The sequence below is a fragment of the Pleurodeles waltl genome, chromosome 8, assembly GCF_031143425.1.
Source record: "Pleurodeles waltl isolate 20211129_DDA chromosome 8, aPleWal1.hap1.20221129, whole genome shotgun sequence".
Taxonomy (NCBI): Eukaryota; Metazoa; Chordata; class Amphibia; order Caudata; family Salamandridae; genus Pleurodeles; species Pleurodeles waltl.
The window spans coordinates 254,464,932-254,488,502 of record NC_090447.1 but is presented as its reverse complement, the minus strand read 5'-3'; the positions used below and the strand labels follow the sequence as shown (position 1 = coordinate 254,488,502).

At 41.5% G+C, this 23,571-nt stretch overlaps 1 protein-coding gene across 4 annotated transcripts in view; it reads left to right on the top strand.

Annotated features, from left to right (window-relative positions):
- The window catches only part of USP25 (ubiquitin specific peptidase 25), a 465,144-nt gene that overhangs the window by 49,537 nt on the left and 392,036 nt on the right, over positions 1-23,571 (top strand). For all 4 annotated transcript variants that reach the window (XM_069204108.1, XM_069204107.1, XM_069204111.1 and 1 more), the window contains exon 2: positions 10,699-10,776. In XM_069204108.1, coding sequence (XP_069060209.1) covers positions 10,699-10,776 — 78 coding nt within the window. The remainder of the gene's footprint in view (positions 1-10,698; positions 10,777-23,571) is intronic.

The following is a 23,571-nucleotide window of genomic DNA, read 5'->3' as shown; positions in this document are numbered from 1 at the left end:
TATGGATACTTTTATGGAACTGCTGAGATCAAAACAGTGTTGTGCAAGTTATATCTCAAAAGTAACTCTTTTCAAGCAGATGCCAGTCACAAAGGGACAACTTTGCAGTTTCCTCTAACTTTAATGAACAAATAAAATAAACTAAGCATCTACCCTAATATACATTGTTCGGAAGCTCATTTAAGTCACTGCAGGGTGTAATGTCTTCTACTTAACCTTTTTCGTCTTATATGCACTTAGGCCCTTATATCATGATACTGTCCACACTAGTGTGCTTTCGTTATTGGGGGCCAAATAACCACACTTACCACTCTAAACAGAAGTCGGGAAAGCCCAAAATGATGTATGCTAATATTAGTTTCTGGTCATAAAACTTAGAGAAACTTACACCAATAACTTGACAGTAACTAAAATCAAATGTACATCTACTTTTGACAATATAGATAAATTGAATGATCAGTGTTAACATAGATGTTCTTGTTTTACATCCAGAATTATTTATAAAAACATGCAACATATGCATAAAAACATACAACTTATGCTTTGCAGTGTACACTGCCCTCTTCCTCAGGTTGGAATTTAGAAATTTAGCAGCATATTTTTTCAGTTTACGTGTACATAATAAGAGCAGTAACTAATAAATTAGTGGTTCCCAAACTGTGGTCGGGGGACCACTGGTGATCGTGAATCCTCCTCAGGAGGTCCGCGACTGCTTAGAAAATTTTAAAAATATTAAATTAGGTTCCCAACTTTCAGTAATGACTCAGTAGTGGGTCCCGGATTCCAATAATAATTCAGTGGGGGGTCCACGGTTTTCAGTAATGATAAAAGGAGGGGTCCACAAATGTCAATAGGTTGGGAGCCACTTTCATAGATGATGACATATCATTAAACTGAAAGACAACAACAAATACCAAATAAGCGCTTATTATATGAACCATATTCAAATATAAATCCAAAATCCAATATTGTCAGATAATGTATATGCATATCAAAATACTTGATAAAGAGATTTAAACACTGATCAGTTAACAATAATATATATAGATAGAGATATTAATAAGGCAAATGCTTCTTTTCCATGTTATGATCCTTACATGCAAACATCACAACATAACTAGCTGGGTGAACAGGGATCTCTAGAACAAATAAATTAACTTCCATATAGTCATAGTTTATAAGGCAACTCTTTAAGTTTCCTAATTCTACTTACTAATAATAATTTATTGTATATGAAATGTACCTCTCATTCTCGGTACTAATCTATTTTACATGCATTACGATCCCTTCCAAGTAATAGATTAAGCTTTTCAACATTAGTATATTAAGTTACAGACAGAGATGTATCGGATAAAAAAAAAAAAAAACTGCGTGTTTCTTCACATGTTCAAGACCAAATATTCATGGCACCAGTTGGTCTCCTCGTAAGTGTCAACCTGAACTATCAGCCAGGAAGAATAAGAGATTTAAGTGTGATTATTTGCTCCCACTGGCACCTTCTGATGGACTAAGTGAGAAGGATGGTTGGTCACCCTTTCTGTGGGTAAAAGCTTAGGCAGTGTGTGACTTTGGAATAACGACAACTTAGTGGTGTGTATAAGGAGCAGTTTGTTATGTACAACCCCAGCCGGCTCTCTTCGGAGCTCCAATTGCCCCAAATCCCTCTAGCCCGTTCGCAGTCCCACATTCCATACTCTAATTCGTCTTATCTAGGTCTCGTGACAGTCAACACTACGAGATAACGGAGAGCAAACATCACACATCTCCCTTTGTTACAATAAGCTTATAGCATTATTCTACACCTACCATATACAATAAACATATTTGACAGATTATAAATCAAAATAAACGTAATAACCACATTTAGTTATATAACCTACCATAATTTGCATAATGTACTACTTACTCTAGTAAAAGCAACTGATATCTTGAATTATTTTTCACAAAGTCTTTTGAATATAAAGGACTCTTCCTTGTTATAAGGCTTTTTCTTTACTCCCTAATTTCATCAATTTGTAAGGAGCAGCAACTGTACTGTTTTCATGCACATAGTTATCTTTTTCATCAACTTCAGCATTGGTTTACTTTGGTTTACCACAACACGGTTCAGATTCCACACTCTCATCTTCCGTTTTGACCCCATTTTCTTTAACAATTTGTTAACTTTATACTCCTTCGTATATTGTGAGCATTGAGCACAATCTACTGCTGCCCTGATTTTTGTCTGAATCCCCTACTTTTACCACCACATTTATTTACTCTTTGTCATCGAAATTCAACCTTCTCTTATTCTGATTGGCAATTTCCTGATTCGTCCACACACCCACTCCATTATCATTATCACTTTTGTTCCACACCATCCATCTAGGACAGAGCTTGGAATTAGTTGACCTCCCTTTGAAGAGATCAAAGGGAATTTTCCCAGTCTAAGAATGCGGAGTCATCCACTATGCCATAATTCTTTCTTGCAATGCATTTCCCCAATCTAATCTATTGGCTTTAGCTAATTGAATACTTAGTAATAAACTGAACTTCTCGTATGTACCACCACACACTCAAGTAAAAACGCTTCAAATTCTTTTGAACAGAATTGTGGACAATTATCAAAGTAGAGAATTGGGAAAACTTTATCTTTTAAAAACTGTTTTACAGATTTCAAAATGCAATGATATTTTTAGAAAGTGTTTACATTATTAAGAATATATTCATTGATATTTGTGCACTATGCATACTGAGTGCAATCAGTTCAAAGCCAATCAGTTCCAAATATAAAAGATAGAGTATACCAGCTATATCTCTCTACAACAACAAGACAGTCATCAAAATAAGTATGAACCGTGGAGATAGTACTGTCATGCTCCCTCCCTTAGGAGAGATCTGGGAGTGTTAACAAATATGCAATGCGGGGGCCCCAAAAGCCTCTGAGTTGTGAGGATTTCAATAGTTCCTCAGCATAGATTTCCATTTGTTCCTTACAGTAAGACTCAAACGCCATCTCAGAAAGAGCATCTGTGACCTGTACACAGAATTGCTGTTTTGGGGTATAGGACCATTCCAGATGCAAGAAATTGTCCTCGGTTGTCCCTCACCTTAAGCAATTAGCATCTGCTCTCAAAGCAAACTTGTATAGATTAGCAAGTGCATGATACATTTGGCGGAGGTATTTGAAATGAATTACATATAAATTACAGTTAGGTGTGAGCATACTGGTTTGCGAACAACAGAATGTCCAGTCAGCCGGCTCTAGTGGTTGATCTAACACTGCGTTCCATTTTTTCAGTACTGGATATAAGCCTTGGGGCCTATCGGTCTAGGCCGAGATATATAATTTGGTAATGAGTCCCTTATGTGTGGTACTAGTCAGTAGTACATGCATTGCATGAAGAGTGGAACGTTCCCCTGGGAATAATAAACATATTGTAGTGCGGAGGTGGAAGTATATGAAAGTCAGTAATGGGGTGCGACTCGGAGTCTGAGTTGTCATGCAGGGTGATGAATGTCCCCCCAGAGTCGATGTCTCCCATGATCTTCAAACCTGCCCTGCCAAGGATCTTGAGTGCGTGTGGTTCCTGCATGACAGACATGGCCAGGTGAAACATCAAAGGAAATGCTGGCAAATATAGAGGTTCCTTGTTGGCATCCCTACAAATAGGTGCCAGGCTCTTATGGTGCAATGAAGATTGCTGAATACAGTTTGGGTAATGTGAGTTTGTGTGTGTGGCAGGTCGGCATTCAGCGGGAGCAGGTTGACATCATCATGTTCAGTCACTAAATGTGCGATATGATCGTGAGGGAGATACCAGTAGGGGGCAAAATGAACCTGAGCCCACAGATAACAAAGTTCCAGGTCTGGTGTGCCAAAGCCCCCATGGATATTTGGTAAAGTGTGCATTTCCCACAGAATTCTAGGCTGTTTTCCCACACTGGCATTATTAAGTGTGTCTTAAGCGTTTTGTGGATGTTTTGTGTCAGTATAATTGGTTTGTTGATGAAAAGATAGAAACAATTTAGACCAGTGGTTCCCAACCTGTGGTCCGGGGACCCCTGGGGGTCCGCGGAGCCTTCTCAGGGGGTCCGCGAGAGCCTAGAATATAAACAAATATTGACAAATTTGGTCCCCAGCTTCCAGTAATGACTCAGGCGGGGGTCCCCGGATTCTAATGATGATTCAGTTGGGGTCCTTGGGTTCCATCAATGTTAAATTGGGGGTCCACAGAAATCAAAAGGTTGGGAACCACTGATTTAGACAATCACCATTTTCATGACGGCACCCTTTCTACCGTAGACAATGGCAACTTGTAACATCTGTTCACCTCATCCTCGAGCCGTGACACTGCCCTCCTATAGTTGTATTGGAGCATCAGATCTGGGTTCTTATGAATCCAGATCCAAGTATTTCACAGGGTCTCTGCTCCCCTGTGATGGGAACTTCAATGTGTGGGTCTTAGTGCTTCGGGTCAGAGGGAAAACAATGCACTTGGACCAATTAATACTCAAGCCTTACTAGCGTCCGATCCTTACGCATTCACATATTATGGGCTCCAAATGTATGGAGGGGTATGTCGCATATAACACCATATCATTATCATATAATGAGATGTCCAGAAGTCGCAGTTTGAATTTTAGTGCTGAGGTGCCATGTCTCTGGCCGAGGACATATGCTAGCGTTTCCAGATGATCACAGATAATAACGGGGATAAGGGGCAACCCTGCTGAGTGCCTTCATAGATGTGCAGCTCATCAGATGTAGTCCCATTGATTTGAACCTGAACAGCCGGGTCAGTGTACAGCAGTTTAATCCACTGCAGGAAGCTCACTTGGATCCCCCTACACCCTAACATTGTGTGCATATATTCTCACTCAGTGGAATTGAAGGCTTTGACGGCATCCAGAAGGACCACCGCTGCCTTTACGGAGGGATTCAATTGATTCAGCAATGCAAAGATCATGCACACGTTGTGTGTGGTAGAGTGGGCCGTAATAAATCCAGATTTCCCGAGCAGCATTAAGCAGGGGAGGAGTGGCTGCACTCGGGTTGCTAATATTTTAGCCAGAGTTTTTACCTCTGTATTAATTAGAGAAAATAGTTGTTAGACTCACAGCAGTGTGGCATCTTATCAGGTAGCACAATAATCAGTACTTCCCTAAGGGAGCGATGTAATGTACACTTATTATATGCTTTGTCATACAGTCCTTGGAGGTGTGGTGCAAGGATAGAGGCAAATTGCTAATAAAATTCACTTGTCGGGCCATCCAGGCATGGTGCCTTACCATTAAACAGCTTAGTGATGGCCTTCTATATTTAGTCTACAGTAATAGATTGTGATCGATATTCTGGCTGGCCTGTCGATAGCCACTCCAAAGCAATTTCCTCTAAGTAGTTTGTCACCTGCCGAAACAGTTGTGTGCTGGCCATAGAGGTGCGCTAAGAAACTAGTAAAGCTCCCCACGATGGCGGGGTGTCATAGTGTTCACTTCTATCTGGGAATACAGTCTTAACAATATGTGCATGGGCCCAGGGTGTCTTCAACTTAGTAGCCAGGCAACGCCTTTGCCCCCCCACCCCCCTCCCCCACACTCCAATATGCCCTTGCCAAATAGGGTCTGGACATGTAACAAATTTCATGATTGTCAATGTCATTAAAGGTAGTAGTGTGTTCACGTATAGCAGCAGGGGTGCGGGGATTGGATTCCTGTTAAAGTGTATTGTCCGCGCAATGTTCTATAATTGTGTACAGCCTGTGTACTGATACAGATTCCTGTGATGACCTTGAATTCCTCTGAGAGCGTGCTCGCATCATCCGCAGAGCCAGCATTCTCTGTAAAGTACATGTTTATAGAGGAACTCAGCTCCTCTCGGCACACTGTGTCCGGGAGGGCTGACTCCTGAAATTGCCATATGAACTATTGGAGGGGTGTGCGTAGGGATCCTCACCTTGAGTTGGAGCGGTGCATGATCTTAGGCAAGTGCAAGATATGTGATAGCCAGTACACACATCCCAGGTTGCCAACCAGTAGTCCATGCAGGAGCCCATGAGCGTGTACTGAGGTGGTGAATGTGCCCTCGCGCCATGTGGGGTTGCGGAGTCTCCAGAGGTCTACAATCCCATGCTCCTCCATAGCAGCCCAAGCAGTTTAGTGGAATGTTTACTATTCCAGTTTGTTGAGGCCAATCGCTTAGTCACGTGGTCGAGGTTTGTATTTAGGTCCCCTCCCCATAAAATGGTAGTCGTGGTCAGCTCAAGGAGCTGGTTCCATAGTGCTGTAGAAGTGTCAGGGTGATCCACATTTGGCCTGGGCGTGTTAACCAGAGTGGCTGGGATGTCACAGAGGATTACCTGTACCATTACATATCGTCCCTGGTCATCTGTTAAGGTTTGAGTGAGGTGAAAGGAGACACCTTTTTTATTAACTAATGTCACACCATTCAAATAGGAGGAATATGCGGAGGCTATCCTGTGTGCAGTTCAGTGGGCTCAGACTGTGTTCAGCATGTATGTCAAATGTGTTTCTTGGAGAAACACAACATGAATGTTGTGGCGATCTAGGTGCGCCAGCACCTGCTGTGATTTTGGTGGGTTGTTGATGCACCATGTTAAGAGTGAAATGTGACCTTGGGTGGGTCTGTCATGGTATTTTAGTAAGAGGTCACTGGATTAGCCATGCCATTTGTGATGTATGGTATGTAAATGTGATACAAAAATCTGAGCATTACAGTAGCATAACAAAACGAAATCCCAACATGCGCACCACCCACATCAGCATCCCAATCATACCAACGACATTCCCAGATCCGAAAAATGGCAGTTGAAAAGGGTACATTGAGTTATGTGTCTAAACAACTATAGATGTCAAAAATATCAAAAAAGTCTTGGGGTATTCCTGTGGGGGTGGGGTGGTAGGACGAAAATGCCAGAGGCTCAGCTTCAGCCCCCAAAGTCTGGAGATGGCCAGGGTGACAAGGCAGCAGTCCGGCCATGGCAGCTGAGTGGTGGCCAAAATAGGGGATGCACAGTGTAACCAGTACTCGCAGGGCTCGCCCGGGGCCCATATCTCAATTGCCCCAGTTTGCCAGACATTCATTTTTCAGAAGGCATCAAAAGGGATAGGCGGTCGTGTTTGTTGTTATCCACATCAGGGAGCGATGCACCCCCTTAGTGTGGAGAGAGCGATCTGAGATATTTCACTGCCGTCGTTGGAGTCACAAAGATCTTCTGGTATCCGCAGTGATCAAGGCGGAGGCATGCCAGATATAGCATAGCGTAGGTTTTGCCTGACATCTTGTAATTGTCTTTTGACTGGTAGAAATTCTCTGTGGGTCATTTGCACCGCCGCTGTGAAGTCTGAGAAAAAAGCATTGTTGTTGCCCCGATAGGTAAGATCCTTCCTCTCACTGGTCAGTACAAAAAATTGCAAATCAGGTGCATTCATCAAATATTTCTTCAGGTCTTCAAACTCCTTTGAACAAGCACCATTGCACTGCAGTTCCATTTTTTTTGTTCAGTACTATTCCCAACGAAAAAAGACTTCTCAGCATACCCTTTGATAAATTTGCTGTAGTTATCTACAAATCCAAAAAAGGAGACTAACTCGTCTTTGCAACCAGGTTGTTTTAAATTCCAAATGACTTCAACTATTTTTTTTCTTCTGTGTCCCCCCTGAACCAGATAGGTGATGACCAAGTTAATTCACCTCCGAAATCCCACATTTTTATGTCTTTTATTAAAGTCAATCCTGCCTCCATCAGCCGGTTCAACACAGCCTAAACTCTGGTATCATGCTATTCTCTGTTTTCTGCATAAACCACCAGTGGATCTCCATGGAAACGCTGCACCCCATGCACTCCTTGCAAAATGGTCATGTCATCATCACCCTTTGGAAAACAGGGGCCCCTTATATAAGACCAAAAGGCATCCTCTTGAATTTGAAAGCTGCAAAAGGTGTAATCAATGCAGGTAACGTATGTGAAACACTCTCTGGTTCTATTTGGTTGTATGCCAAAGCTAGATCAAGTGTAGTAAAATATCTAGCACCTTTGAGTCAACATCTTGTCGGTATACGGTAGGGGAAATTTGTCCACCACTACCTCTCGATTTAAGAGCTCTCAAAACAACTTGTAACGTGATGACTTCACAAAAACAATTTAAGCCAACTCCTCTGTAGCTTCAACAGTTTAAATTACTCCCTTCTTAACTAACTTTTTACACTCTTCATCAACACAATCTCATATACTCCATGGAATGCAAACGGTCTTTAAACAAATGCTTAATTCTTGTTCAGACACTTGAGGATCATATGAAACCCTTTGAAATTGAATTTGAGGATTGGCATTGGGACTAAGATTAACACCCAGTTGTCACTGATGTGGCTATCCTATCAGCACATCCCCTTTGAAGGCCACATATAAACGTTCCCCAGCTTTAACTGGGCCACAAAGTAACCCATCATTTTGATCAAAACACCACCATACTCTCCAGGACCTATGTCTAATTGAGTCAATGAAACATATTTTCTAAAGCCTTCCCTTACGTAGACTTATTATATCGGAAGATGAGAACAAGAATCAAATCTCATTATTATATTAGTCTGATTGATCTGCACCATATCACACAGATGACTGTCAATTACGCATTCTCTTGTTTCTTTGACCGGAAAAAACGAAATGACCTATTAAGTTACCTCTCTCACCCGTTTTGGCCTCACTTTCTTAGTGTTGCGATGATTACAACATCTACTAAAATTACCTCCCTTTTTGCATATATTACAGTTTGCATTCAGAGCCGGGCAGCTGCTGGAATTTGCCTTGTGACCTAGTCTGCCACATCTAAAGCATTCACCCAAAAACTTCCCTTTGTTTTTGTTAGATTCTACATTTTTCTTTTCTACTACACTCATATTGCTCTCAACTTTATTACCCTTTGATTCCAGGGATTTAGCAACATTCTGCTCCTTCACATATCTCACCATATGTGCTACCATTGCTACCCTTTTTTCAACACTTATTACCTCGTCCAGTGGTAATTCATCCTTAAGACACAGTTATTCCCTTATTTTCTCACAGCTACATTTAAACACAAATTGATCTCTTATCCTCTCTTTCACCGCTTCCCCAAATTTACAGGTAGATGCAAGTTTTTGAAAACTAGTGATATATTCTTGCACTGTCTCTTCCTGTCATTGCATTCTTAACCCAAAATTATATCTCTCCGTTATTTTGCTCATTCGTGGAAGATAATGTCTATCTAGTTCTGGTAAAGCCCCTAATACTTCCTGAACTTCTCCTGCTAATAGTGTAAAAGAAGGGAAAATGTACATTCTGCTCTAAGGTTTGTCCCATAAACTCCTGCATAATTGGCAGACATTTTCTTCCGTTTGCTCCATTTTACTATAGGTTCGCCAAGGCTATTAAAAAAGAACTGTGGTGGCATAACATTGAGCATACTGACCCTTCACAGTATAAACAGAAACTTCAAAAAGATAATTACCTCCAGACGAGTTACGAAATATAAGAAACAATATTTCGTCAATTAAATCACGATTTTCCCCAAAAAGTAGAAAAAAACGTATTTACTCCTACTTCACTGATCCAATTCAGTATAACACATTTAGACTTTTTGTAGGTGTGCCTGTCACCAAAAAATGTGATATTGTTCTTAAAGGTGTGCCTGTCACTTATCAGTTTGTTTTCCAGTGCAAACGAAAGGCAGGCGAATGTTTTCCAGTTAACGGTATGTCTAACAACACTCCAAAAAATTATGCCTGTCCCCGATCAATTTGTTTTCCAACTGGCAAATATCAACAAATGACCGGCAGATGTTTCCTAGTTTAAGGTGTTCCTATCTCTGCATTGATGACGATGCTGCATGGATTCCCAATCTTCCAAAATTCAGGATAGGTTCCTTGCATCTCACTTGTTACTAGTTGGGAAATATTATCCGAATGCCGCCAATGTCAACACGTCTCTTTCTCCTGGTAGTAGAGCTTGTTTTGTCCCACAACTCCCCCCACGTTCTTTCTTATGGCACTGGGGCGCCCTTCATCCAAGAAGCTCACACAACCTCATCACAGGTCACTGCCATTTAGGCTGTATCAAGATGTCAGCCAGACTGGAGCACAAATGTTTCAGCACCAGAGCTCCTACCAGATCATAGCTGATCCCCCAAAAATTTTTTTAAAAAATCTCCCAGCACCAGTGAGACCTTGTGCCTCGACACTCGGGAACTCCTCACCTTCCGCAGCTTCATCTGATATCTTTGCCCATGTCACAGACTAGTTTTCCTCTTGCACAGCTGCTGTCTTGGATTCAGGTAAAATCTTTCTTGTCTTGGAGACTGATGTATACACAGTTATTCATTTAAATGCTCAGATTCCATCCTCGTCGCCCAGTGTGAAGTTGTAATAATGACAGCTTAATGATATGGGTAAAGAGCAGCTTAATTGTGTACAACCGCAGCCGGCTTTGCATGGAGCTACATCCGCCCCAAATTCCTCAAGACCATTCACAATTCCACTTGTCTTGGTCTTGTCACAGTCACTGTCGCAAGAAAAGAAGGGGAGCAGAGGTAACACATGGCTGCTGGTCAAAAGGGCATTTGGTTCTTGTTTTCTCCTTTTATTGTTTAAAAAGGATCCTCTTCTATGTGGTATTGTAAGACCTATGTTATGATGATGCTCATTTCATGTTTGTTTTGCTTACAGCATCAGCAGACCTTTTTGAATCAACTGAGGGAGATCACTGGCATCAACGACATCCAGATTCTGCAGCAAGCTTTCAAGGTATGTTTGATTTCATCTGAATTTTGATTTCCTGCAGTTTTTCAGTGCTATATAAATGTATTGATGTCACTAGGTTTCTAAAATGCAATTAACACATAAGCATCAGACGCAGTTGTGTACAAAAATGTTTGTTGCACTACACGTTCACAGTAGTGTCATTGTCGGGGTCTTTAAAACACAGATGAATGCACATTTTACATTACTTCTATACTTCCTAGACTTTTGCCAGCACATCTTGGACACTGCTAGTATCTACACCTCCGAAGTGTTTTTGCATGAGCACCAATAAATGAATAAATATTAAAATATATGGCATGTAGTAGCAAGTTGATACCAGAATACAGAAGCCAGGATATGATCAGAATGCATGGTTGTAATTGTGACAATGGTAGGAAGCACACTACACATGTTCTTTTGTATATTACTTGTCAGACATTTACTGTGTAACCAGAATTGTGCAATTTTTTGTTAAGAGCTGAAATCCGTATCAATACTCAATGCTACAAAGGGAATATAGCCACTTACCACGTTTTATTCCTTGAAATGCCTCTCACAGATCTTCTTCAACCAATCGTCTTAGTGGTTAGTCTTTTAGTGTTGCGTTTTTAAAAGGCCATCACAGTCTGACAAATAAACATTGATGAGTGTTCAAAGCATCAATACAGCGGAAGAGTCCAAGTGTCCTTCTTAAGGACCTGAACAAAAACTATCATTACACTTGCGTAAAGTTGGGTTCAATTCCTGTACCTTACATATGACAAGTATTGACAGAGTAAATGAAAGGCTACCATTGTTCTTTCTATAGCCCCTCATATATTGGTCAGAGATGGAACTCTGTTGGAACACGTGTATTTCACAGTGGAGGGTACCAGTGCTATACAGCAACCTTAGCTTGCTGTGTAGGCCAATGTTGTCTCTTACTCCTCAAAGAATTCCAGAATTTAGAAAGTGTATTGCCACATGGTTAGGGTCCTCAAAGAACTGAACAAATTCAAACATTTCAGATGCTGTGTGGATAAACCACTTTAAGTAAATATTGTCATACAGTCCGAGAAAGACACCATAAACTTGAAAAGTAGATTTACAGCGGACCGAGTTACTGCATTTGTGTGTCGACCAAGATGATGGCATTGACTTCATTATTTTTGTTCAGTGGAAAACATTAGCAAAGTTTTACAACGTGTCTAGTGGTAAATTCTGCGGACCCAGGGTAGTTCCACCCGAGATCATCACATATTTTGTTGGTTGGTAGGTGCTGGTGCTGCCTTATTTGTTCCATGTTTTGCAAATTTGTTCGTGTTTTCTATGTCCTAGACTATCGGTGTTTTCAAGATAACTGGATCAAGATCCTTTAGATAGAGAATTTCAAGGCGAGTTTCTTCTGATTAATGTATCTTTCCACAGATTTCTCACGTTATGAATTCTCCCTCCGGGCCTTAGACTGATAAGAAAAGCTTCTTCCCAACAATAGCTCTTTAGTGCTACCCGGTGGTCTCATGAGTCTTCAGCTACAACGTGTTTGCCATTTAAGATGACATTGGGCACCACAGAGTACCCTGCTGTCAGTTCCTGTTTTTCCGTGTCTCATCAGCACAGGTCCAGAGCTTGCTCTGTGCCTTTACTAATAAATTTCCTCAGCATTTTGACTACGCCTATGTCCGAAGAATCCACAAATCTCTGGCTTCGGACCCTGTTACATAATGCAGCAAAAAAATGACCTAGTGGAACCCACAAGATATCTGCATGTGGCGTTTTAGATTCCAAAGACTAAGCCACAGCATGCAACTGCTGCACTTTAAGGCACCAGAAAGCCATCAAGGAGTGGGAGGCCAAGCTATTTTTGGCCAATACCCTGCAGAAGTATACCCAAGCAACCCATTCCCTCTTAGGCAAGTGTTCTGACAAGAAAGAATCTCCAAAAGATTTTCTTTAAAAAAAAAAAAAAAATACTGTAGAAATGAATTGCTGTTCCTCAAGGAAACCGTTCTACTCCTGGGACTGTTCGGTGTGTGATACGGCTTCTGATGGCAGACTCTTCCTTGTGGTCGAATCTGTGTGGTTGGAAAAGATCCTTATATTAAAATGTTATGAGGCTGGAGTTCCAGGTCCTTTGCGGGCTATCCATGGGTCGAGGCCTTATGGTTCCCTCTTCAGGATAGATCCTGTACCCCCAAATGTGAGTATATTCATGCAGTCTTGGTGGCTTCAGTGACTCTGACCCCTTCCAGTATTGTGCCTCCAGAGGGTTCGGCTGCACTGTCTAAGAGAAAGCTGAATCCTACCAAGGTGCTGTCTTCTGTTAGTCACAGATTTCTTTGGAGCCAACTTCACATCCATTGAATCCTTTGAAGTTTGCTGAGTGTGTGCAGAAGGCGAAAGTAAAGGCATGTTTTGATGTCTAGCCTAGATGGAAGAATTGTTTGCATTCAGTTATCCATACCACTGCAGTTCCTGCTAGGGATTATTGCTGCACTCAAGATGATGACTCAGATAACCTTCTTGATGATGACATATTGTGTCTTAGATCTTGTCTTAGACAGTGCAAGCGGCTGGCAGTGACGTAACAAAGGCTCCTGCAGCCCCCACGGTTTGGGGGGCACCCAAACTCCCAGGGGCTCCCTCAGCACAGTTCCCTAGCTTGATAGCTCCTGAATGAGTCCAGAGGGGGGGCCATTCTATGTACTTTGCGGGGGCCCACCTCAATTTTCGTTACGCTACTGTTAGCCAGACCAGTTCAACAGAACATCCTTATTATTCTTGTGTTCCTTCAGAGGAAGTCTCATCATTCATCTTTGTGATACAAGAAGCAGTAAGAGCTCTAGAATTGACTCTGGCTTCTGTCGAGGCAAAGTCTAATATTTTGATAGAGAGCTTTTTGGCCTCACCCCCAGTTGTGGGGCCATTGCTTTCATTTAATGATGGTCTTTTGCATCCTGTCATGGCTGTTTGAGTGGGGAAAAAGCCTTTTCTTGACAAGAAGTTTGAATGCTAGTAGTCAAATGCACATCTATGGTGGGTTACCCGCAGTTTGTAGTCCAGGCTTCTTAAACAAAAATAAACTCCAAGGCCTTTCTTATTGCACCTTCAGATACAGAGCTTAAGAAAAAGAACTCTGTACTCTAAAATCTTTGACTCTGGCAGTCTTGCTATCTGCATTGTGAACAACACCTGTCTCTTAGACTGATATGTCCATTCCCTGTGGGAACTTGGTCAAATGTAATGTCTTCAACGTACCCTCTCCACCCCCCCCCCACACACACAGCAAAAGAGTCAGAGGTAGTTCCTTTTTAAGAAAGAAGCACAGAATGTTACTCCCTTTCTTTTTGTTCCCCAAGAATGGTAAAAACTGATTCTTTGCCTTCTGAGCTTGTTCATTTGACATGACAAGTTTAAGATGCTGTCCTTCAGCCTCGTCTTGCTGGTCCTAAATGTTGGGGTTTGGGTATCGTTTCTGGCCCTCAATGACATCTATTTTCAGCTTCCAATTATCCCCGCCAACAGATGTTACCTGAGGTTCACCAAGGGAACCGACCACTATCAGCTCACGGTCTTGCCAGTGGCGGTCAGACCACCGTGGTCGTGGCACTTTACACAGCAGGAGCTGGCAGCAGCTACAGTTATGGGTGATTTGGCAGTCCTGTCAGCCTTCATGTGTCTTCTTAATCGGTCATCCTTGTTTACACTAGTAACAAGTTTTCTGCAATGTTTACTTATTTCCTAAAACTCTCTTCATTACACCTCAAAAGTGTTTGAATTTTGTGTTGAATTTGTTAATGCCATTCCAGTTCGAGCTAATGTACAGTTGCCTGGTTTGACGTACCAGGAGACGTTATTTTTTTCAGCTTGTAGCGTTGGAAATATTCAGGCCTCCTCAGTTTTCCCACCTGCCCCAGTTGTCTACTGTTGGAAATTGGTGCTCCACTACTGTCCGTCCTTCTTAACCATCAAATGGGTCAGTCCAGTAATCTTTAGTTTTTCTTCCCTTCTCATCCAACCAAGAAGAAGGAGAGATTGTGGAGACTGGACCCCAGGCTTGTGATAAGCTATTACATCGGCTGCACTTTAGTGGACATAATGAATGATCAGCTCTTTCTTGTTTTTACTGCAACTAAAAAGGACAGTGACCAGTTGTCATTGGGTCATCCTCTTACCATGACCTGCTACACCTTGGCCCAAACATTTAATTCTGAAGAGCCTTCATGACCACCACACTAGGACGGTGGCTATTCCACAGGCCTTACCAGAGGTATTGAGGTTGTTGACATCTGCCGGCAGTCACTTGGGCACCCATGTATGCTTTTGCAAAACAATACTGTCACACAGCTCAGGAACAAAGTGACAAGTCTTTTGTCAGAAATGTGTTGCATGACTGCCTTGGTAAAACAGAACTACGTAATCGAAATCATCCCAGAGAGTTATTGCAAAGGAACTCCTATTTTAGATGAAGAATCTGCAGGAAGTTTTACCCACTAAAAGAAAGATTTACTTTTGTTAGACATATAATTTCCCATTTATGATTTCTTTGTGAGAAATCGGTTGTTTTAGTGATTCTTTTGTTGATCATCCTTTCTTGTTTACATTGATTTTGTTGAGGTAGTTTAAGCATAGGTCTTAAGATGTTATTACTTTTGTAGTAGAGGGTATTGTAATATTATTCAAAGGTATTTAGGATGTCCTCGTTTGTTCATGTGACTCCATGTTTGTTGGTTATAGAGGTTATTATTGTATCTTGATTGGTCTATTTTAAATAAGACTCAAGTATTTTGCCAGCTTTATTACGTCCACGGAAGTTGATGCCTTTGTATTTTTGGACCATTAGGTTATTAAGAATCTTGTTGTATTCATTATTGAGCTTAGATTGTTTACCTCTGTTTTGTTTTTGGTGTGTTTGAGTTATTTCTCTAGTGCCTACGTTTTTAGTTCTAGTTGGTCTAAGGTTTTGTTTTCTGGTTTGTTTATCTTTGACATAAGTTTAGTCATGTCACCGTGGATAGTGCATTTCAGGGCTTCCCAGATGATTTATGCATTTGGCCTAGAAGACTTATTGCGTTCTATGTATTCATTTTTATTATTTCTTTGAAGGAGGGTTCCTCCGTGAGGAGGTTGTTCATTCTCCATGTTTTTGTTCCTGATGTATTGCAAATGATATCGTAGAGTGGTGAAATACAGTTATGGTCTGAGACTAGGATTGGTTCAATGATTGGGGAAGAGGTAGCTGGGACGTGAGTTTCGTCAATTAAGATATAATCGATGCAAGAGAATGTATTGTGCGGATGGGAGAAATTTGAGTAATCTTTCCCTGTGGGATTGAATGTTCTCCATATGTCTCTAAATTTAAGAGAATTGCACATGTTTAGCATTTGTTTATGGGATTTGTTGGGTTTAAATTGACATGTCAAGAGTGGCATTCCAGGGTAAATTGAAATCTCCTCCTAGAATCATTCGGCAGTTTGGAGGTGAAGTTGAGAGTATTTTATTGAGATGAATCCAAAAGGTAGGGGGGTTGTTATTGGGGGCATAGATGTTCATGACTATAATTTCACTCTTGTCCCTCTCTAGTTTAGTAAGAATCCATCTGCCTTCGGTGTCTGCTTCTGAGGGCAGAATATAGAGGCCAGAGGCTTTTCAGCCAATATTTTGTTTTTTGTGGCTTGGGCACATAAATCACTAACCAATGCTTTTAAAAAAAAAAAAAAAAAGTTTTTTAATGAGGATTGCCTCTTTCATGGCCCCCTTGGTTTCTTGAAGGAGAATGAGGTCCCCCTTAAGTTTGTGTGTATAGTCTAGATTTACTATTCTTTGGTTGGGTGATTCAGACCCTTGACATTAAGGGAGTGTATTTTTATGTTCTGCATTTTTGTGGGATGTGAGTTTTCTCCTCGATATAAACAGATAAATGCCAGTTATTGATTGCCGGTGAGGGTAGGATGTGTTTGAAGGGACCGCATGGGTGAGGGGAAACGGAATGGGTGAGAGAGGAAGGCAAGCGGGTAGGGAGGAGGGAAAGGAGATAGTAGAGTGACACAGGACAGGAGGAAAGATATGAAAGGTAAAAAGAAAATGGAGAAGAAAATTATAATATAGTGATTGATTAAATATTTGTGATGAAATTCCATGGCGAGGTATCCATCAAAATCTGAGGAGAGGCCATTAAGGCTACCAGTGGGCAAGCCTAGGTCCAGAGTGTTTACCTATATTGTATGGTGTCTGTAGTGCATGGTGGTGTTTCCATGGTGGTGCTAGTGAGTTAGTTGCCATTTAGTGGGAGTAGATAATGTGTATTCTGTTCTTCATATTAATGTATTTGCAGGTATATTAGTTGTAGTATATATAGAAAGTGTAATATTTATAGTGAGGGAGGTGGCTATTTGTGGGATGGGTGTTAGTTGATGGTACGTGTCATTATTTCTGCTGAGTTAAGTTTTTATGTCAACAGTTAGGGGTTGTGAAAAGTGATATCCGATGTATTTCAAAATTATGGAGTACAATGTACAGTTTGCAGTAAATTTTCCACTTACTGTCATTGTAGTGCTAACATAACATCAACGTAGTGTCAACGTAGAGCCAACAGAGTTTCAATGAGTTATCAGTAAGGTGTGTACCTAGAACCAACTTATTAACTACCTAGTACCAACATTATGTTCACATAGATTCAACAGATAATGAAGTGAGTTGGTCAGGTGAATTCATGTTATTGTGTTGCAGGTAGTGCGGCCTAACGTTAGTGATTTTTGTATTGTCCAACCTGTGGGTCAAAATGCAGTTTCGATAACAATTGGAAAACACCTAAGTACCCGTTGGATTGCACTAGATTTGTATAAAATGATCATCAATGTGAGGCTTCTATCAATATTAATTAATGTCAAAATGAGAGATTTGATACATCTAAATTATATTGAAAGTCAGAAGATGAAAGTTTACAATAAATCTGTCATTGGGTTGAAGGCAAGTATAAAACATAAAATTTAACCAGATCAGGTTGAAGGTCGTCATAGAGATTCGGTACCAGTCATTGAAGAAGAGAAGAGAAATATTACCATTGGTTAGGGTTAAAAGTAAGATGTTAGGTTTATTGTTAGGTTGTTAGTAGGTGCTAGTTAGTTTAGGTTTTGTAGTTTGCTGACCACATTATTTATTCTGTCTCGGTTTGAAGAAGTGGAAGCAACTCAAACAAATATTTCAGCCTGTTATAGTTATTATGGAAGAATGAGCTTGTACGCCCAAGTATTGATCCCATGGATCAATCTGAGTTCTACAGCATCATGGGAACATGAATTGGGTTTTGTTTAGGCTGTTTATGGGCATCCTTGATTATTGTATGTTACTGAGTGAGTAGAAAGTTAATAGGAAGGATTTGTGTTAATTGTTAGCTATTCCTTCCGAGTTTTTAAGAAGTCATTTTTAGCTCTTGGATTTCTGCCACATAGGAGTACAGTTCCTTAGGGTCTTAAAACCTGATGATTTATTTAGCTGTTGTAATTTGTTTTTATTGGCGCAGGACCAATAAATGAAAATTGTATTAATAAAATCTTGCAAAGTTTTCCTTTAGGAAAGGTACACCTGTCGTTGCTTGACAGTGTCTTTGGAGTAATCTTGAGAGATCCCAATGGACACGCCTTGCCACTTAATTCTCTGTATTTTCTTCATCTGTTTGAGGATGACTTCAGTATGCGAGTAGCGGAGGGGTCTGAAAATGATGTCTCTTGCTGCTTTGCTGTTTGCAGGCTTATTTGTGTGCACTCTGTGCACTAAGGTTTTTTTTCAATGTCCTTGTCTGAGTTTTTATGTTGAGTACTTGGGGGATCCATTTTTTAATGAAGGTTGCACAGGAAGGAACTCCTGAGTTCGGTGAAGTTTCTTTCCAGTCTCGCAGTGGTCATTGATAAAGTTCTAAAAGAGTTGTGTTTGTCATCTTCCATGAGGTGTATCTGTGGTTCTATTTCAGAGACTCTGCCACTCAGTTGTATCATTTCTTGTTCCAAAGATGCAAGTTCGCTCTGTACATTTTCTGTGATGGATTTTAACGATTGAGCAAGCACATGTAGCATGTCAAGTTTCTGCCAATTTAGTTCTAGAATTGCAAAGTTCTCAGATTTAGATTTTAAAGGGGAGTCTGGGGCTGTGGGTCCTGTTGTGTCTCTTTTGTTCTGGATTGGGGTCTTTCAGAACTCCCCTCACTTCTTTTGGTGTCGTGCAGTTTGGAGTCTGCCTTTTTGAGGACAGACCTTACTGTATTCTTTGCTTTGGGTGCACATAGTGGGATTTCGGTATTCCCTGAGAAGTTTGACCGTGGCGTCGTATGTTGGGAGGTAGGGTGAGGTGCAGAAGTCGGTATCATTCCTGGGTTAGTAACACTTAATAAAATAATTTTATATGCTGCCGCAATGCAGATTATTGAATAGCAAGGTATAGCACTTTTGAGTGTAAGGGATTATTCTCAGCCCCTTCCTGCCTGAAATTAGGTTTGCTGTTGAGGTGGAGAAATTCAGTATCCCTGTGTGTGTAGTTTAGAAGTAAGAAAGTTCTGGAGCATGCTTTAGAGAGGGCTGTATTAAATGGAGGTGGTCATCTTAGAGTCAGGCATAGGATGGGAAGGCCGATGCCGTATTTGCTCTGGTCGATATGTTAATTTTGTATATTATAGGTTCCTACCCTTATAGAGCGCTGTAGAGTAGTGCCACTAAGTACTCACCTCTAGGGTTAGGATGTTTGTAGGGACATTGGGGTAGTCAAGGAGAGATTCATCCACATGGAGTCCTGGTGTCAGCCATTTTAGGGTCCGTGGTTGTGAGGGAGCCTCTGGAGCATTTGGCTATAGGAGGTGTTTCTCTCAAAGTTGTTTCACCAAAAGTGGGTCACTGAAAGCACCACACCTTCCTATACGCTGGGCACTGTTTAAAGTGTCTGTGGAGGCGGTGTATCAGCAGAGTGGGTCATTTTTGTCCCTTGGCACAGCAGAGCTCTTCAATTGTGTGGCCATTTTCTTTGGCGGTAAGACACCCCCCACCCCCAAGTTATTTCCCTGTATAAATGTGTATGACAAAGAGCAGAATTTCAGCATTTTAGCTTATTAATGTGGGGTTTACATTAATGGTAGTATGTGAGTTTTATTGTGTGCACAAATTATATTGTTGCCACAAATACTTTCTGACCCAAAGTGGTGAACTTGCTCATAACAAGCAATACATGAATGGGTACTAATCAATAGGTAATAGACATTCTATGTACTTGTGCTGCACTGTGTAAGGGTTGCAACTTTAATGAAAGTGCACCATACACAGATCAACTCTCCAGAAACAGTGAAAGAGGCCAAGATGTACAGAGTATCCACAACCTCATTCCAGGCAGAATGCACTATTGATGCTACATGACATTATCTTATGCCTTCAGTTTCTGCTACAAATACATTTGTGAGGAAGCACAGGCAGCTAGAAGTAACAGTGATTTTGTTGGCACAACATGAGACTCAACAACTTTGTATTTCTATACCATATTGGAAACTCCTAGGTCACCAGAACCTGCTCACGTAAAATCGTTTTCACTCCTATTCCTGGTAAATCGTTTTGGCAGCACAGCTCCTGAAGGTCTAAGTGTATTTCTAGCTAAATGTATCCTAGCGATATCTCAATATATAAAAGAGCCTGGTCCTACTAGAGGATCCTTTGGGTGCATAACATACAATTAATCTGTAAAATGGTACATTCAGAATATTATTCTCATGGAGACAACCACACAACATATGGGGGCATCTAACAGAAGAGGCTTAGCATTCCTTGAAGATTTACTTTGTAGCATTAAAAGTTTATGTGAGATATAGGGAAAGAGGGTCCATTTAGAGTCCCTGTTATAAAATTACATTTAGAAGAACTAAGCCAGTTTATACAACTCATCAACCTCTAGCAGCAGTGTAGGATCCTAGTGTTAATCAGTTGTTGTTTTTTTCCCTTTTTAGGTTGTGAGTAACAGTAGAATCATCGTACTTATTGTAACGTTCCGTCTCATTGTGCGTGAGAATTACACTCAGAGAATCAGCTGTCACACTGAGACAGTGGAGTCTTGCGTAAAATTATCATTGTGACTAATGAATGGTGCGTCTTGGTTTGTAAGAACCCTTTTGTAGTTCTGAGTTTGTCGGGGCACACCTTTTCCCATTTTCACTCACAGAGGCAGTGCCTGAAATTAGCCTGGAACAACTGGCCATGGTATTTGCAGAGCGTTTCCTAGTGCGAGGGCCTGAGTGCTGCACCACAGCCAGTCAAGAGCTTATATGGGTTGATTCTGAGGCTTGGGTGAGCACAGACGCGGGTTACTGGGAGGAGGCATTCATGCGAGACTGTGGCTCCTTCCTCATTTAGCAGACTGTGGATGAATGACTGGTGTGCTGCTGCAGGTAGTGATTTGTCAGGCCTAGTTATACCAGGCCCCGGGGCAGCTGGGCCCAATACTTCCTGCTGCATAGCAGAGCATTTCCACGCTGGTGGGTGTGTGGGTGACTTCTGTCCAGTAGAGCCTTCAGCCCCAGCCTTGCCTACTTTGGCTACCTAATAGTGGCCTCCATCTGGCGGCCTTTTGGATGACACCATGACCCCCAAGCTTGTGCCATTATTTGGGTTTGCAGTCTGTCCAGCCTCTGTTGCTCTCAGTAGACTGTCACCGTACAACGACGTTGCCAGATGATGCAGCCTACTATGGCTCTAGTGCTGGTTCTGAGCTGCCAGCAGTTCAGTTGTGCAACCTGGCCGAACCTGCAACGACTTGATCCTGTTCATGGCGTTGAGTACTAGGGACCTCGGGGGAAGACGTAAAGTGTAGGGCTGATGATATATACCCTGTGTGTAAAAAGGTTTGCAACGTACAGGCAAACCAGTTACTTTACTTTTAGCAACATTTCATAGAAAAGTTATGCATTTTCACCAACCCCTATTACATTGTCAAGTCACTACAGTGTCCGTCTCTCTTCTTAAAAATAGTAAAATGTAAGGCCACATTAAGTCATGCGCTTTGCATCACTCAGACTTAATGCCTTTTGCTGTTCTTGGGAGTCACAATTCGGGCGAGGCAGCGAAATGGGCAGGTTAAGAGTTAAAGGCTGCTTTATTGGACAGGTATGCAGTTCTGAAACAACTTTAAAACATTTTACATTATATAAATTAATTGCCTCACTAATACAAAAACCAAACCTAACACCCCATCCTTAAACCTCCTCTCCCCCACCCTCAGCAACACAAATCCTCGGAGCTGTCTTCTAAGGTTCAATCTTCACCAGTCCCTTTCTTTCATCCACTGACATTCCCTGTGACTTACCCATCGCTCCCCAGTGTCCTCTCTGTCGACTCCCAGTCTGAAATACCCCCAGTCCTTACTGCGCCACCAGGAAAATTCCTGACCCAGCCCCCCAACATTGTGAATTCACAATTCTTCTTCAAACTTGCCATCATTTGCTGCCTGAGCAGTTACACATCACCCCAATGCCTATATGTCAGAGCAGAGAAACCAAGATTGTCCCCAATTTGTGCCCACCTTACCAGCCCCACCGTAGCCAAGGTTGACGCTAACTTTTATCTTATTTCAAGTATTTCAACTAGATATAGTTCTGTCCCCATGAATGAGAGATGTTCTCATTTTGCGTAAAAAACTGAAAATCCTCCTTCTTAATATCATGATGCTGAAGCCAACGTATTCCCATTCCTTTACAAAAATGTGACATTTCCCTGTTACCCTTGCGTCTAGCCCTTTCCAGTGATGCATACTTCATTGCACCCCTCCAACCCCTTCTAGGCACCAAGGCTGTTACCACCATTCTGCCCCCAACTATGATCTCCTGATGATATTCAGGTCCTTCTTTATTTCTTTTATCATCCCCAACAGCTGCACCAGGTTGTTTTTGCCTAAATGCAAGCATAGCACATCTGGGCAAGCTCTAACTGTCACTAAACTTGATAAACAGGGTATCAATTGCCCGCATTTCGTGCCCCCCCCCGCCTCACCATTCAGATTTAAGTCATCACTCTGGAATCCCAAATTCTTTCCTAAAGGTCTGTGTTCAGCTTGCTTTGCAGCCCACTTAATTAATAAGTGTCCAACTATCCATATGGACAGAAAAGCCATTGCTGGGCCAGCCACCTAACCTGAAATAAGAGAAAAGTGTTAGATATGCCCCTCAGTCTCTCAGATGCAGCGAAAACAACAGTCAGATGACCAATGACCCAGTCTTTTCACCTCATTGACCAAAAACCCCAATCTTACAACTTCAGATGCTGCACCTTTGCAAAAAGAATGAGAGCCAAAACAAAAAGGGTCTTCCCCAATGTGACATCACGCTTTCCTCAGGACTCCCAAAACCTGTGAAGCCATCACCCTAGAGCCATTCTGATGAGTGAATATCGGACCTGAAGCGCCTCCTTTCAGTGCTTTGAATTTCAACTAGCTATCCATCAGACATACTGACCTGCCTATTCTGTGTAGAGATGTCGCCTGTCAATTTTTAGTCCCCCAGCACCACCCTTGCATAATAATAAGGATATTCTAAAAGCCCCTGAAACAGTCATAACATAAATCTTGAACAAAACCTGTTCATATTGTGAAAAACAAACATTCCCCAAACTGTTAAACAAACTTAGCAGTAGTTTCATGGTGATCGGAACTGTAATTATCTGAGCTCTCGGATTCTCATTCACCCATCCTTATAGCGTTCTCCTCTCCATTTCCCCAACTGAAGGCTCATATCCCCAGAAGAATTTTCCATAAAAACTCAAGCCCGCCAATTTGCCAGCAGTAGATGTAGCTGAAATTGCT